General features: G+C 42.7%; 1 protein-coding gene across 1 annotated transcript in view; it reads left to right on the forward strand.

Annotated features, from left to right (window-relative positions):
* LOC101826458 (interleukin 18 receptor accessory protein) overlaps positions 1–11,479 on the forward strand; it is a 33,790-nt gene extending 22,311 nt beyond the window's left edge. The window contains exons 11-14 of the mRNA XM_040729516.1: positions 2,288–2,439; positions 3,423–3,560; positions 7,115–7,288; positions 8,326–11,479. Of these exons, the coding sequence (XP_040585450.1) occupies positions 2,288–2,439; positions 3,423–3,560; positions 7,115–7,288; positions 8,326–8,789 (928 nt within the window). The 3' untranslated portion in view covers positions 8,790–11,479. The remainder of the gene's footprint in view (positions 1–2,287; positions 2,440–3,422; positions 3,561–7,114; positions 7,289–8,325) is intronic.
* The last annotated feature ends 6,027 nt before the right edge of the window (positions 11,480–17,506 follow it).

A 17,506-nucleotide genomic window follows, 5' to 3' on the forward strand; every position in this document is an offset into this window, starting at 1 on the left:
TCTGTGTCTCTCTTTGGGTGCCAGGACATCTAGTAAGATTACCAGTGCACGTCCTCTGCTCACAAAGGGATTTAAAATGTCATTGTTTTAAAAACTAAGGTAAACCAGTAGATGGATACACTCAGAACGCTTGACTAGAAGTAGCACTTTCAACAGATGGGCAAGGGTGCTTCCTGCCCCACCCAGTTTTCCCCTGTGCCTTCATCCAGTTGTTACAGAAGTGGCACCGTAACACAGATTCTGACAAAGGAGAGTTGGTGTCACAGCTGACATGGGGTGGAGCTTCAGAAGGGAAATGCTTGTCTTAGAGTACCAGCAGCTGCAACATTTTATGATAATTAGACTTTGCTTATTGTTGTCTGTGACTAACATAAAACCTGGAATTTTTTATGAGCATATAACAAAACTGTTAATCAGAGTTTATACATTCACACATCAAAGACAGAAACACATGCATATCAATTATGCATCAGAAATGGATGCAAACACTCCAATAATGAATCTTTATTGAAGGTGGCAAAACTTAAAATTTTATGGGAGAACTTGACCAGTTGAAAGGAAAGTTCAGAGACAAGTCATCCAAGTCTAGGAAAACGAGTCTTTAGTTCTAGGTGAGAGAGCTGGGGTCCCATCATAACTAGTTAGACATGTCACTAGAAGATGTGTCCTCTCATTTCCACTTGGGACCCAAAATCAGGGTCTACAGAAAGTTCCCTCTAGCTTTTTAAAAAAAGATTGTATCTATTTATTTTATGTATCAGCACTCTATGGGCATGTATGCCTTTATTATAGAAAAGGCCTCAGATCCAACTACAGATGGTTGTGAGTCCCCATGTGCCTGCTGGGAACTGAACCCAGGACCTCTAGAAGAACAACCAGCTCTTAACAGCTGAGCCATCTCTCCAGCCCCCATTCCCTCTAGGTTTTTTAAAAAATATCTCACTGAACAAATGTGTACTTTGAAAACCACAGATAAAGAGTAAAGGGAAGATTTACTAAAGAAACTGAAATTTAGAAAGAAGTTCTAACACCGAGGAATCCATTGGATCTTACACTGACGCTGTGTGAGTCTGTGCCCAACAAGCATGGAAGGCAGATGCTCTCCAGTCACCCGCCTGCAGATTTCAATTGGTTTCCCAGGAAGTGGCCTGGGTCCTCTGTGAAGCCCCATCCCCAATGGGTATTTTCTGTGGCTGTAAAACTTCCACTTTGCAAGGTCTCTGTAAGGGACAGATGTAGTAGAAGCCACATGTGCATCACAATGTGTGACAGGCAGGAAACATTCTCCGGCTATCTGTAGACTCACAGGATAACCTAAAACACTCACTTGAACACTGTTCCTTAATGTGACAAAGGGATGACACAATTTTAGACATAGGAACGGAATGCGTGGGGGAGAATCACAATTCTCTCAGCAGGGAAGATTGGCAGAGAGCTGGGAGCCAGGCTGGAATCCAGACACGCCACAGGATGGTGTCACCACTGTGACCCAGTACTGCTCATCTATCCTTTGGGCCTTGGCCCTGATGCTACCAAGTTAGGATGTTCACATTGTGACACCTAGGGTTTGTGTGCAGGGAGAAAGGAAGAGAATGGAGAATTCATAGTCAGTGTCCAGTGAAGTACCTGACAGCAAACTGCAAGAGAAATTAGCTGTATGTGCATGTGTTTGATTGCACTCAAGTGTGTGCGTGCGCGTGCGTGCGTGCGTGTGTGTGTGTGTGTGTGTGTGTGTGTGTGTGTGTATAGGTATGTATACACATGTGTGCACCTGAATATGAAGACTAGGAGTTCTTCAAATGCTACTAACTTTGCTTTTTGGTGGTGGTGGTGGTGGCAGCTGCAGTGGTGGCAGTGTGTATGGGTATTGGGGGCAGGTCAGAGTCTTTTGCTGACTAAGCTCTCCCAATGGGGGGGGGTTACAAATACATATTCCCTTGCCTAGTTTTTTACATGGGTTCTGGGGAATTGAAATTAAGCCTTCATGCTTAGGAAGCAAATACTTTACAGACTGATATTATCTTTACATTTTGGGGGATTCTGCATTCCCAGGGGGGAGTTCTTAGAGGAAAGTTCAGATGAGGGTGCAAGTAACTTACACCTTAGTGTAAATCTTTAGCAGAGTCCATCAGTTGATCAAGAATGAGAGCCTCCTCCATCTCTCCCTGCTCCTCCACTGTCTTCTCATGGTAAATCTCACCAGCTCTTTGTCAGTCTTCCAAGCACAACTGGATGATTGACAGATGATGCCACTAAGTAGGGATGCAATTTTCCCCTCCTTTCGTAGCATTCAATCCAACTACAAGAACAATGTCATCGAGCACACTATCTTCCTGAGAGAAGTCACTCAAAGAGATCTTAGCAGAAAGTTTGTTTGCTTTGCCCAGAACTCCATTGGGAACACAACAAGGACCATCCAACTGAGGAAGAAGGAAGGGGGTAAGCCTAGAACTTTGATCCTAAAGATTGATAACTGCTCTTTGTGAAAGAGGGGGGGACATTTTCCCAAAGAGGAGAGGCAGTGTTTGCAACTCACACTTGCCAGACACTTGCTATGCTAACTCAGTTAAGGCCTTGACCATGGCCATACAACCGATTTTGACCTCAGCTTCCTAACTACTACTAATCTGTCCATGAAAACACCTTTTACTCAACTCTCCCACTGCTCACATAGTTACTCAGTTCCATCACCCATCCATTCACTCCTTCATTCACACATGCACTCAATTCACTCATTCATTCTGCTGGTACTTGTGAGAATCTCCAGCCCCACCCACTCCTACTTCAGCAGGGTCAGTATTCAGACATCGCTCTCTTTCTTGGTTGCCTTTGCTGGCTTGTAGCGAACATGCTAACAGCTAGTAGAAATGCCCTCAGAGGAACAGATTGCTCCTTAGCAAGATGTTCATAGATGAGGTTGGCATCAGTCTTTCACTCACTCAGTGGACGACTGTAGCACAATCATGCAAGTGTAGATGTCTTTGAGCCATAGGGTGACGATACTCACGCTTGACCTTCAATAAGTTTACTGTATCAATGGCTGTTCTCTCTAGATCTCTTATTTATAAGATGAATCACACGAGTCAGAGTGAAGCTGATGTAATTTCCAGTCTAGGCATGTTTAGATTTTGGCGAGGATGAAAATATAAGATGATAATTTATAATAGGCAATGGGAGAGGTACAAATGATCTGTGTAGATCTGTACCTTATAGATATAAAAGTAAGTAAAACAGCTAAGTGTTGAAGGTCATCCCACCAGGAGCTTCCCATGCCCCTTGGCTCTCAAAGTTGTTGTGGACAGTTCCATCCAGACATAAGATGACCTCAGATGCAAGGTGATTATAGGCAGCAGCCGTGGTTTTTACTGCATAATGGGGCATGATGGTCCAGATGTGCTGGCTCACAGATCTGTTTCCCTCAGTGGTGTTTGTCTACATCCTCTTTGGCACAGCCATGATGCTGGTGGGCATTCTGGTAGCAGCGGCCTTTCTCTACTGGTACTGGATTGAAATCGTCCTACTGTGCCGAGCCTACAAGAGCAAGGACGAGACTCTGAGGGGTAAGATCACCCAATATGCTATTCTCTGACTTAGTGACAAGACACATGTTACTTCCTACCCATTGGCTTTCTTTTCTTAAGAGTTGTCTTAGGTATTATTTCACATGCCTCATGATGGCTGAGCACGTGAGAGGGGAACCAGAGGGAGCTAATGCCCGATGTGTGGCTTCTTATCTCTCAGGTTTGATGTCTTCTTCCAGCTCTGGCTTTACACCAGAGAAGACTGAAGAAACAATTCTAGTCCATTCTACTTTCCAGGAACCTTGTAGAAGATGCTTTTGTGAGATTTGTGGGGCTGGAAAGTATTCTTGCTGCTAACTAATCTGACCTAATAGGCAAGTGACAGTTCTGTGTTTTAGGTTCCTCATCCATGAAACAGGACTGTCACAGCAGTAGGTGGAGGATAGTGTGTGAGCTCACTGGGGTTAGGCATGGCATGCATTTAGAATGATGCCTTTGTGTTAAGGATGGTTCTTCCTGCCAGCCTGGTCCCACAGACACATCAGCCCCAAATGAACACACATGGACGCTATGTTACTTGTAATACTCTTGGCCATTGACTAGGGCTTCTTAACTGGCTAGCTGTGTCTCAATTATTAACCCGTAACTCCTAATCTATGTATTTCTACATGGTCTTCTCTTACTGGAGTATGTCTAACTTGTGTCCTCTCTTTCTGGGATCACATGATGACTTCTCTCTGCCTATACTTCCCAGAATCCTCTACATCTCCTAGACCTGCCTGTCTTGCTACCCTATTCGCCAACAGTGTTTTATTCATCAACCAATAAGATAAACATATACAGAAGGACAACGCCATCACCTTAGTGTATAGGAACTCAGTTTAAGGACTGGAGTTCATGCCTTGCCTGTGTGTTGACCTTTGCCATTCTCACAGCCTCCTTAGGCAGAGAAGAATGAAGCCAGATCTACAGATTAGACCACTAGAAATGCTTGTATCTCGGCCTTAAATATACATAGGCTGGCTTCATGAAATCCGTCATCTGTGTTATTGTCACGTGATAAAAAGACATTTCAGGCCAGGGATTTGTCCCAAACGATTGGGAAGTTGTACAAAATACAAGTCCCATTAATGCTGATGAAGTTTCTGTTAATTTACCCACAAGACTCATTAGTGTTGTAAGGGACTAGATGACTGCTTTAACCTTTGCTGGCTGTGGAAAACCTCACATGAGCATATTTACAGTGCTTGGAGCAGAAGCACTCCCTGCTGGGTGTCAGAGGGAAACACTGTCTCCCTGGGAGGCTACTCTGGAGGCCAGTGGCTTCTACAGGAGGAAGTAACCTCACCCAGAAAGGGAAGTAAAGCATGTGCCAGATTCAACTCCTCACACCAGAAAACAAAAAGAATCACCCAGAACCAAGCTAAGAAAGCAGGAGACAAATGCATATGTCATAGCTTTCTTTAGATTAATTATCGATAGCATCCTTTGAAATCATTAAGCAAAGAGTATTTTCAGAATTTTAGCTTGGTCAATTAGCCTGTTAATTTGAATGGAACAAATGCGTAATCAATCTGCCCAGGTGATTCCTCGCTTCTTTCACTAAAATGCTTTTTATCTTAAGAGTCTAGAGTTTTTGAAGAAGAGTCAGTTGACCGGGAAATACTCAAATTTGTCCTTTCCCATTTTGTTTTTTAACTATGCAGTAATTGGGTTTTCAAGCATGGTGATTTAGTGCCCTCTGCTGTTCAGACTGATGTTTGCCCACAAAATTGAAGCCCAAGAGTTTGTGACTATTTAAATTTAATTTAGAAAGAAATAGTGTTAGAAGGATATAAGCAGGTCCTCTAAAAGCACATTCCGTAATTTAATTACTAAATAACTGTATCTGTTTTATAATAGAAAAACCTTGGGTTTTTTTGTTTTTTGCTTTTTTTTAAAGATAATGGATGGAATAGAGGCAGCCACGGTGTGTTACACATAAAGACATCAGCACTTACCTGCAGGTCACATCCCCTAAACTTCCTCCTTCCTATATGGGCAATCAAGTACTTCACAAAGCAGCTTCTGGAACTTTTACTCTGTACCCCTGTCTTGAGTCTCAGTGTTTGGTTTTCCTTGTGGATGGCAGTGCCTAAGGCCTCTCATTGAATCCACACTGGGCAAGTACACAGCCAAACATTCTGGGATACTAGTTACCTGTAACAACACTGTGTGTGGAGGTTATGAAACGGGCTGCAATATAAACTCCATCCCAAAGCCTGCAAGTTAACTTGTGGAGTTTTTGTTTTTGTTTTTGTTTGTCTTTTCTAGATAGTTTTTTAGCATGGCTCATTACTTGCCTGCCTGACAGGAACACATAAACCCTTCACAGTATCCTAAAACAATGTCTATAAATGTAGCTTCTCAAATATAGAGGGGGGAGGCTGGGTAAGAGCCAGAGACTGTAGCATAGCATATGCTTTACGTCATGTAACCCTTGACAGCTGGGGAGCCTCCTCTGACCTCACCCTACACCCCCAGATTCAGATACAAGCACTGTTATGTGCCACTTAGGGACAAATATATCCTCTAGGCTACCTTTCTGTGTAGAAACAAAATGCTGTATAAATCTAGATCTTATAGCCAACCACACACTAGGCTGTGGGCTCTCTGGAAAGTATGTGTATATACGTCTATTACTACACACACGTGTGCTATTTATGTAGATGTATAGAGATGTATCCCGAATGTTCCTAGGTTTATGATGAGCAAAACAACCAACATTCAATTAAGTAGAAGAGCAAAATTATCCAATCAAGAGACTTGATACACACCAGATATGTGAGGGAGGCTGCTGCTGGTGATCACTCTAATTAGAGCAAACACTGTTTAGAAGCAGGCATTATTCTACATGATGACAAGTATGCTACGGTAAATGTTTAGGCCGGTCACTCAGTTATAGATTGTCATGCATTACATACTGGGCATGGTTGCACTGCTATACTTCTGTATGCCAAGCACATAGTGGACCACAACAGCATCACTGTACATGGGAGGAATGTGATGCACTGCAATATTGTGGTAGCTAAGTGATAGGGATCACCTGTGTGTTATCTTACTGGACTTCCACTACGCATGCGTCCACTCTTGACTGAGCCCACAGTTCCTGGTGCACGACTTTAAGTGTGCCGTCATCCCTCGGATGGATTCGAGGTTCTGATCTTAGCTTTCTGGTTATTATCATGCTTTAATGGAGCATACTCCTCTTTGATGTCTAACTAATGAGCCAGAAACACTGCAGATGCAAAGAAAGGCGCCCTCCCGATCACACGTGATTCAATCATGGGAGGCCCCCGCTGTTTGATCTATCCCCAGGGAAGACACAGGGGCGCTTCATAAATTAATCATTGGGTTTTACATGGACAATCAAAACCACTCGGGCGGTGTGATTTTAAAATGGATACATCTGCTGGTTTTGTTTTTAATTCATTTTTGTAAGGGTCCCAAATCTCATTTCTTATCCATTTAGCATATGCGCTGACTGTCTGTACATACCATGTTAGTTAAGAAAAAGAAAGAACACTGGCTATGCGTCTGTTCTTTTTCCTCAGACAAGAAGGAGTTTGATGCCTTTATATCTTATGCAAACCAGAGCTCTCTCGAGAGCGAAGCCACTGGACCACTGAGTGAGGAACACTTGGCCTTGAATCTTTTCCCAGAAGTGCTAGAAAACAAATATGGATACACCCTGTGTTTGCTTGAAAGGGATGTGACCCCAGGAGGAGGTAGGTGTACCCTTTCGAGAAACCAATTAGAGCACTGTAGCTCAAAGCTTTTTCTATCACTTCTCCTGTGTGATATGCATCTTCTGTGGGATTTTTAAAAAAAGACATTAGATCATCTTGGGCAAGAATACAGAAAAGTGTGTTCTAGAGTCACACTCATGTCTTCTAAAAATACCTATTTTTAGGAGAATAATAAATAATAGAAGGCTCTGGAAAGGCCATCCAGGGCAAAGGTTTCAAAGTTTTTTTTTTCTTGGATTCTTTGTGGGAAATAATCTGCCTCATCTCAAACCTCATCCTAGCTTCTAGAATTTTACTCTTCAAATTCTCAGCATGAGGTGCAGCAGGATGGTCAGCTGGAAGTAACCCATGAAGCATCCAGGCCTCAAATGGCCTGCTAGCCTTCCCTGCCTCAGATACTTCTACAAGTTGCCTGGGGTATACCGTATCAGCCTGGGATATACCATATCAAGCTGGGATACACTGTATCAGCCTGGGGTATACCGTATCAGCCTGGGATATACTGTATTAGCCTGGGATATACCGTATCAGCCTGGGATATACTGTATCAGCCTGGGGTATACCGTATCAGCCTGGGATATACTGTAATAGCCTGGGATATACCGTATCAGCCTGGGATATACTGTATTAGCCTGGGATATACCGTATCAGCCTGGGATATACCGTATCAAGCTGGGATACACTGTATCAGCCTGGGATATACAGTATCAAGCTGGGATATACAGTATCAAGCTGGGATATACCGTATCCCTCAGTCATGCTCCACTGTGACTTAGATGGTTTGGATGGTGGTTTAGGGAGACTGAGTAGGGGACAGTCTCTGGGTACTGGTGACTATCTTCAACAGTCCAGAGTGATGACAATAAAGGTGGCAGAAGAAACTCCCCTCTTTAATCTCTTTGCCCAAGAGTAGCCAACTTAGAAGAAACCCAGCAGGCATCTCTTGGAGGGTCAAAGTTGTTGTGACTCAAGTTTTAATGATATTGATAGAAAGTCATTAATGTATTTGTTTCCAGTGTATGCAGATGATATTGTGAGCATCATTAAGAAAAGCCGAAGAGGAATATTTATCCTGAGTCCCAGCTATGTCAACGGACCCTGTGTCTTTGAACTACAAGCAGCAGTGAACCTTGCCTTGGTTGATCAGACACTGAAGTTAATTTTAATTAAGTTCTGTTCTTTCCAAGTGCCAGAATCTCTACCATATCTAGTCAAAAAGGCTCTTCGGGTTCTTCCCACTGTCACATGGAAAGGCTTGAAATCGGTCCAACCCAGTTCCAGGTTCTGGACTCAGATATGTTACCACATGCCTGTGAAGAACTCCAACAGGTTTATGTGCGATCGACTCAGAATTATCCCCAGGAGGTTTTCCCCAGAACAAGACCTGACAAGAGAGAAACCACAAGGAGGGGTACCCAGCTCAGGGAATAGCCACGGGACCCAGAACCTGCTCCTCTCCAGCAACCAGAAGAGGTGCTGATGGGCAGAACTCGATTACGGATCAGGCTGGTAGAAAACCGAGTTGTCCTCTCTGTACCAAGCAAGCATGACAGGTGGTGGAATGAAGCAGTGGCCATGGTTTAGGGTCCGAGTGCCTGGAATGGACACAGAGAGAATGTGTGATACTCCAGACCTCTGCACGCACTCAGCTCACGATGCCTGAGAGTCTCCAAGTAGCTTGAGCAGAGTCAGCAGGGACAGCTGTTCCTGTATGGCTATGGACTGTCCACTCTGTCTGCAAGCCTGTTTTGTACTGTGTATGAATGCATCCTATGTGTGTGTATGTGTGTGTGCACAATCAGATTAAGTGTGACTTTATTTTATTAGATGTGAGTGACTGAAACTCTAACACTTTTCTGTAGGGAAGTTTTTACTGCATGTTTATTCATCAACCCTAAAGGACAGAAAGGAAACATAAATGGTGAGACTAACAGAGCACAGAATAGATAGGATCTCCAGGGTCCTTGTGGGTAATTACCTCTTTGAAGGCATGAACCAGGTACATGTTTCTAGACCTGCCGTTGGATACTGTGCATGAAAGCCATTGCTGGTAGAAAATATCATGACTCACAAATGCATTTAGTGAACTCATCCTGTGTCACAGTTTAGTAACAGTACCCTGTAGAATGGTGACCATTCCTTTTGTGATTGAGGGACTGAGTGACAGCTGTGCTTTCTGCCCTGCTCAGTACTGCAAGAGGATGTCACATAACAAGTCACTAGCTCCATAAAAAAGCTCAGCATCCAAAGTGTCAAAAAATCTTAATCAAGTTCTCCTAAGTTGTGGATAGAATGGAGGACATAGCCCTCCCATTGGGAAGGTGGAATCTGCAGGATTTAGATTTAGGAACAGGATGGAGCTGATTATAATTTCTCCTTGTTTCTTTGGACAGAGACCTTTCATGCAGAAATCAAAGTAGATCATCTTACCCTGAGTAAGTAGGACTGGAAGTAGGGACTAATTAGGCACAGATCATTAGTTCAACTAAGGGACAAGGAACGGACTAGCAGTTGCCTACAAACTGAAGAGGCAGCAATAGTCAAGGTGAGACTTCTGGGGCATAAGTGCACACATCCATTGACAAGCAACAAGAATGGAGTGGGTACCATACCTTTGTTTGCCTGCTTAGGGTGGTCCCTCTGCATGCACACTGACTGAGCAGCCTTAGTTTATGTCTTCCTTAGTAACAAGATGATGTGCTTAAGGGCCAGGCCATCATTTTGATTAGCAAGGTGACTTTGATTCTCATAAGTTGACCTGCAGCTAAAATCGGCTTCAAGTTTGGTGTAGATGTTCATGACATTTGAACTCCCCCTTTCCTGACAGAACAGGGTGACTCATCATGCGGGCAGTAAAGGACAGCACCTGTGAAGTGAACTGACTCACATGTCATGAGGAGCATCCACCAGGGACCGAATGAGAGTCACATGCAGAGTGGATCAGCTGCTGCCATCTGGCCACTTGGTGCCTGTGTGAAACGCTCCTCGGGTCCTTCTTCACAGAGGAACCACATCACAAGGACCACTGCGGCTTTGGCGCTAAGCAGCATCCTTGCTGGAAATTTCAGAGTTAAAGAGGAGCCAAAGGGTATAAATTATGCCGGGGAGGACGTCTCTTGTGGGAAGGATAGCAGTAGGGAGGAACCCACATTTGTTGAACCACTGTGCCCTGGATACAGCCAGGTTTCCTGCCAGCCTCTCTCTCTGAGATCTTAGACTCAGAAACCTCTTCTGGACAATGCAGCCAGGTTTACCTTGTTCCAAGATACTGTGTTCCCAACGATTCCATAGCCCTCCCTGCCTTTAGCTTCACTGTGTCTCAGACTCACACACACATGAAAGCAGAAATATCCAGTCCATGTTTATAGAATGTCCTCTTTCTCATAACTAGGTCCAATGAAGATGGCAGATTTGCATTTAAGATGGAAAGTTATTAGTATTTATTTCATGCATATTAACCAAACAGAGAGAATAAACAAAACAAATTTCTTATGTGTGAGAGACTTGCTGATCAACTAGATTCAGTGGAGTGACAGCAAAGTTCTGTTTTCTTGGCACCATTTGGACAAGGTGGCCCTACATTCTGCCTCTTGTTTTATATGTTTTGAACAGATACAATGGTCACAATGCTTTATTTCACTATAAAGAAGCATCGCTATTTAAATACAGGAGTCATTTACAGGAGTCATTACTCCAGGACGCATTGCCAACTTGTCCTTATCGACCTTGTATGGTCTCCCAGACAGTTCTCATAGAGGGTTCTCAATAACATTCACATTATTCCCAGGTTGGCACCTCAAGCAAGATGAAGCAAAACACATACAACCCCGACTGCTTGTTTTATGTCAGCTTGTAACAAACTAAGTCATTTTGGAAGAAGGAACCACTACTAAGAAAGTGCCCTGTTAGACTGACCTGTGGGCAAGCCTGTGGTGCATTTTCTTGATTGATGATCGATGCAGGGGACCCAGCTCATAGTGGGTGGGGCCACTCCTGGGCTGGTGGTCCTGGATGCTTTGAAGAAGTAGGCTCAACAAGCCATGAATAGGAAGCCAGAGAGCAGCACTCCCTCATTGCTCTGCTTCAGTTCCTGCCTCAAGGTCCCTGGCTTGTATTCCCTGTACAATGGACCTGAGAATTGTAAGCCAGAATAAACCCTTACATTCCCAATTTGTTTTTGGTTACATTGTTTAATCACAGCAATAGAAACCCTAACTGAGACACCATCCTTCTTATTGCATCTGTAAAACCTGGAGATGTGCATAGGATGGTGAGCACTTTCTTATGTGTGTGTCAGCCACTTTAGACTCTTCTATTGAGAATTCTCTATTTAGTTCTGTACCCAATGTTTTTAATTGGATTATTTGGTGTTTTGGAGACTAGCTTCCTCAGTTCTTTGTACATTTTGGAGATCAGCCCTCTGTCAGATGTGGGATTAGTGAATATCTTTTCCCATTCTGTGGACTGCATTTTTGTCTTGTTGACTGTGTCCTTTGCCTTACAGAGAAGCTTCTCAGTTTCAGGAGATCCCATTTGTTAATTGTTGATCTCAGTGTCTGTGCTACTGGTGTTATGTTCAGGAAGTGGTCTCCTGTACCAATTCATTCAAGGATACCTCCCACTTTCTTTTCTAAGAGGTTTAATGTGGCAGGGTTTATGTTGAGGTCTTTGATCCATTTGGACTTAGGTTTTGTGCATGGCAATAGATATGAATCTATCTGCAGTCTTCTACATGCTAGCATCCAGTCATGCCAGCACCATTGGTTGAAGATTCTTTCTTTTTTTCCAATGTATAATTTTGGCTTCTTTGTCAAAAATCAGGTGCTCGAAGGTGTGTGGGTTAATAGCAGGGTTTTTCACTTCTATTCCATTGATTTACCTGTCTATTTTTGTACCAAAACCAAGCTGTTTTCAGTACGATAGCTCTGTAATAGAGTTTGAAGTCAGGGATTGTGATGAGGATGTAGAGAAAGGGTAACACTCCTTTACTGCTTCTGGAAGTGCAAACTCATACAGCCACTTTGGAAATCAGTATGGTGGTTCCTCGGGAAAACGGGAATCAGTCTACCTCAAGACCCAGCAATTCCATTCTTAGGCATATACCCAAAGGATGGACATTCATACAAGGGCAGCTGTTCAACTATGTTCACAGCAGCATTATTTGTAATAGCCAGAACCTGGAAGCAACCTAGATGCCCCTCAACTGAAGAGTGGATAGAGAAAATGTGGTACATTTACACAATGGAGTGCTACTCAGCAGGGGAAAAATGGAATCGTGAAATTCACAGGCAAATGGATGGAACTGGAAGAAACCACCCTGAGTGAGGTAACCCATCACAAAAAGATCAACATGAGCCTTCATCCAGTAGCTGATGGAAGCAGAAGCTGACACCCACTGCTAAGAACTTAGCCGAACTCCTGGAATCCAGTTGCAGAGAGGGAGAAGAGATGAGCAGAGGGGTCAAGACAAGGCTGGAGAAACCCACAGAAACAAGGGGGAGCTCATGGACTCCATACTGGGAAACCACCATAGGACTGACCCAGACCCCCTGAATGTGGGTGTCAGTTAGGAGGCCTGGGCAGTCTATGGGGCCTTTGGTAGTGGATCAGTATTTGTCCCTAGTGTATGAATGAACTTTGGGAGCCCATTCCCCATAGATGGATACACTCTCAGCCTAGACACAAGGAGTGGGGGGAGGGTGGACCTAGGCCTTGATCCAAATGATGTGACAGACTTTGAAGATCCCCCATGGAAAGCTTCACCCTCCCTGGGGAGCGGAAAGGGGATGGGATAGGGGCTCAGTCGGGGGCAGGGGAGGTTGGAAGGGAGAGAGAACTGGGATTGACATGTAAAACAAGATTGTTTCTAATTTAAATAAAAGAAAAAAGTAACTAAAAAAGAAAAAATAAGAATCCAAAGCTTATCAGCTCCCCCCCTTTCATATCTAGTGATTTAGACTGTGAGTCAGTCCAAGACTTATTCGTGGGTATTAAGTATAACCAAGGGTATAGGTGAAGATTGAAGACTGAGAAAGGATTTCCTAGCCTTCTCTCCTCTTACATTTTCTCATCCTTTCCCAGGGTCACTGCCCATCCAGTGTCTGAAGTAGAGACCTCAACAAAAGAGTGTCTCTAGAGATACTTAGGCACTTGTTTCTCCAAGGACTGAGAACTGGCCCCATAGCTATAAGGAGCTGGGGTTCCAACAGAGTGTCATGAACTCCTATTCGTAATGCTTATTCTTTTGGCCTGCCGCCTGGGCCCTGAACCCCCAAATAACACACAGGAAACTATATTAATTATGAAGCTGTTAGATATTTGCTATTGTTTCTCATTGGCTAGCTCTGACTTAATTATTGACCCATAATTACCAATATACATTTTTATAAGGACTTAGCTTCCTGAGAACACAGACTTGTGTCCCCTCCTCCCGGGAATCACATGGCGAAGGCTCCCTTCACTGCATATCCCAGAATCCTCCTAAATTCCTAGTCCCACCTATCTTGCTTTCCTATTGGCCAACAGTACTTTATTTACATATACACGGTACTTTCCCGTCACCTGTTAATATTTATTTTTCTCTGTCTCTTCCTACAACATGAGATGTGCACAGGAGAATAAGGTTAATAAACCTCAATCCTGGCTAGAAAATTGCCAAGAGGAGGATAAGGGGCCCATGAAACCCCGAAGTCGTACAGATATTGCAGACAGAAATATATAGGAAAATAAGGCTACAAGATTGTTTCTAACTCCAGGGCTCATCAGCAAGCTGACTCTGATGCTCAGTGTGGTAACATATGCATTGAAAAACAAGCCACAAGACTGCCACTCTTCCAGACAGGCCATTGAGGTTACATTGGGTTCATGTCTTTGCTCCTAGCACTCAGGAGGCAGAGACAGGTGGATCGAGTGTGAGTTCAAGACCAACCTGGTTTACATAGTGTGTTCTGGGAGAGTCAGGGCTACAGAGTGTGATCCTGTCTCAAAAAAAGGGGGGAGGCATTGGAAGATGAGTATAGAAGGAGTGGTCCCAAAGAGAACTACAGTACGGCCAGCCACAGATTAGCTGAGATTTGTGGCCTTATTCCAAATATCCTGCCAAAACAACAAAAGACTTGAAGCTGCAAAGCACAATACAGGCAGGCCAGTGCACAGAAGGTTCAGATAATCATTAGGGTATGAGGGTATCTCCACAGACAGTGTTTGCTACACATGGGAGAAGACCAGTGTGCTAGACAGTTTTAAGTCAACTTGACACAAGCTGGAGTTATCTGAAGGGAAGGAATCTCAGTTGAGAAAATGCTTCTATAAGATACAGCTATTGGGTATTTTCTTGATTATCAATCGATTGGGGAGGGAGCAGCCCATTGTGGGTGGTGCCATCTATGGGCTGGTAGTCCTGGGTTCTACAAGACAAGCAGACAGCTCCCCTCCACAGCCTTTGCACCAGGTCCTACCTCCAAGTTCCTGTTCTGTTAATTTCCTGTCCTGCCTTCCTTCAGAAATGACTCCAGTGTGGAAATGTAAGCCCAATAAACCCTTTCCTCTCAACTTGCCTTTTGGTCATGATATTTTGTCACGGCAATAACAACCCTACAAAGATAATCATCGTTCAATTACCTATCACCCATGTAATGGCTAGGGCACATATGGCAGCTACCTGTAATCCTAGAATTATGGAGACAGAGGATCCCAAACAAGCTGGTAGCCAGCATGCTACAAGTTCAGAGAGATAGAGCCTGACACAGAAAATTGAAAAGAAAAACTCAGAAATTATCGAGGAAGATTTCCAACAAGAGCTCTGAACGTTCACACCACATATATGCACATATACATAAACATATACACATAGGAACATGCTTGTACATATGCCTACATACTTGTGTGTACTATAGAAATGTGAACATGTAAACATACATGGGAAAAACCAATTATTATATTCCTGAGAAGATTTTTCAATGTAGGTACAGATATCTAATTGCAACATAGAGGAGCTAGGGCAATGATGAAACATTGACTCTAAGGACATTAGCAAAGTGATACTATACTATGCTTTAATTTATTGGACTGCCATTAAAAGAAATCAACAAAAAGTCACAATATTGCTAAAATACAATAGGTGATCGGATGCTATTCAACCCAGAAGAAGGGAGTTCTGCAATATATCACAACATGGATGGATCTAGAGGATTTGTTAGGTAAACAAAACAAACAAACAAAATCAGGCACAAGAAGACAAACACTAAACACTTACAAGAAGAACCTTAAATAGTTAAATTCCTAAGATCAAAGGCTAGAATTGTGGTTACCAAGGTTTGAAGGATAGGGTAGAAGAGGAGTCAGCAAAAGGTAGGAATGCAGTCATTAGGGAAGAGAAGTGGATGGCTTCTTGAGATCTGACTTGTCATGTGTTGCATGTATAGAAAGAAACAATGCTGTAACACCTGCAATTGATCAGCTAGGCACATCTAGTGTTAAGTGTTCATACTACAGCAAAATTGTAATAGTATAAATAATAAATTCCCCCCCAAAAAACAAAAGAGGAGAGAAGAAAATAAGATGGATAAAAACAAGGAAACTAACAGAAATATGGTCATGAAAGGATAGACAGAATCCATATGTGTTAAGGTTTATATTAAATATTATATGCCTAAACAATAATTAAAAGACATATTGTTAATAAGACTTTTAATGAAGCAATTTGATTTCATTGTAGACTTTTCGTTATAATAAATAGGTAAAACACAGATTAATTGGAAGAGGCCTGACAGAAATACATGACAGATAATATGTGATAGATATAAATACATAAACACTAACACATACTTGAAATGTCCACATTAACATCAGTTAGAAGAAGTTCTCAGGATACAGATGGATATTATGTTATGAGGACAAGATAACTTTGTACAAAAGCATAACAATATCAAATATGTAATGTATCTAACAAATGAGCATCAAAACACACAAGACAAAACAGTGATATGTCTGAAAAGAGGAGGGGACAAACCATCAGTTATCATTGGAAACTGAAATTCTCCTGAGTATCCACAGAAGTGGCAAAAAGAAATCTTGTTGCATACAAAACCAGACAATAAAAGTGAGCTGGTGTTTTCATGCACTGATTTGACAATTACAGAGCACTCATCCAACAATAGCTGAATATTCATTATTTCAATGTGTATATGAAACCATTTGCCAACGTAAGACACATTCTAGACTGTAATACAAAGATTACTAACAAGCCTGAAGATCCAATTGAATAAAAAGGCTAGGTATAGGGATGCAAGTCTGTTAACCCAGCTCTGGACAGAGGCAGGTGGATCTCTGGAGCTTGCTGGCATATTGTCTATCAAATCAGTAAACCACAACCATGGTTAGAGAAAGATCCTATCTAAAAAGTAAGGTGAGGAATGGCTGAAGAAGGCACACACCACTTACAGAAAGGTACAGGCACAGACAGAGACACAGACAGACAGACAGACAGACACACACACACACACACACACACACACATCAGAGACATAGACAAACAGCCACAGACTATAGAAACAAAAGTATAGAAACAGACATACACACAGGGAGACACAGATACACAGAGACACAGACATAGGCACACACATAATGTAAAAACTTGAAGTTATACTCTCCGTGATATTTTAAACTAGAAATTGTTAACAGGAAGATGTCAGAAACATCTCAAAGCACTTGAAATTCGAACATTTCTAAGAAATAGGCAGAAAAAAGAGAATGACAAGCCATTTGCTTTGTCTCCTCTTGTTCTTTTCTGTGTCCTTCCTGGTCCATCACAAACTGTCTTCCAGATGGCTAATGTAGCAAGAAGTTCCTCACCAACACCTTGATTTTGGATTTGCAGACCCTAGACCTGCAAGTCAATTAATTTTGGCTCATTATAAACTACTCAGTCAGTGATATTCTGATACAGCAAAACAAAGTGAACTAAGATGACCAGTCTTTCCTGACATCTCATTAGCCTGTCCTTTTCATTTATCCAAACACCAATTCTCCTAGGCAAAGAAAAACCTCTCTCAAATGCCAGCCTATGTAGTCTACACACTTAGTGAGAATCAGCACATCTTGAATTCTAATATCCTTATCACTTTAGGGAAGGGGAGCAAAGGAAGAAAAGAACAAATCATCCCAGAGTCAGTAGAAGAAAGCCCGTTTGACACTACT

This window comes from Mesocricetus auratus, unplaced genomic scaffold (assembly GCF_017639785.1).
Source record: "Mesocricetus auratus isolate SY011 unplaced genomic scaffold, BCM_Maur_2.0 Super-Scaffold_100021, whole genome shotgun sequence".
Classification (NCBI taxonomy): domain Eukaryota; kingdom Metazoa; phylum Chordata; class Mammalia; order Rodentia; family Cricetidae; genus Mesocricetus; species Mesocricetus auratus.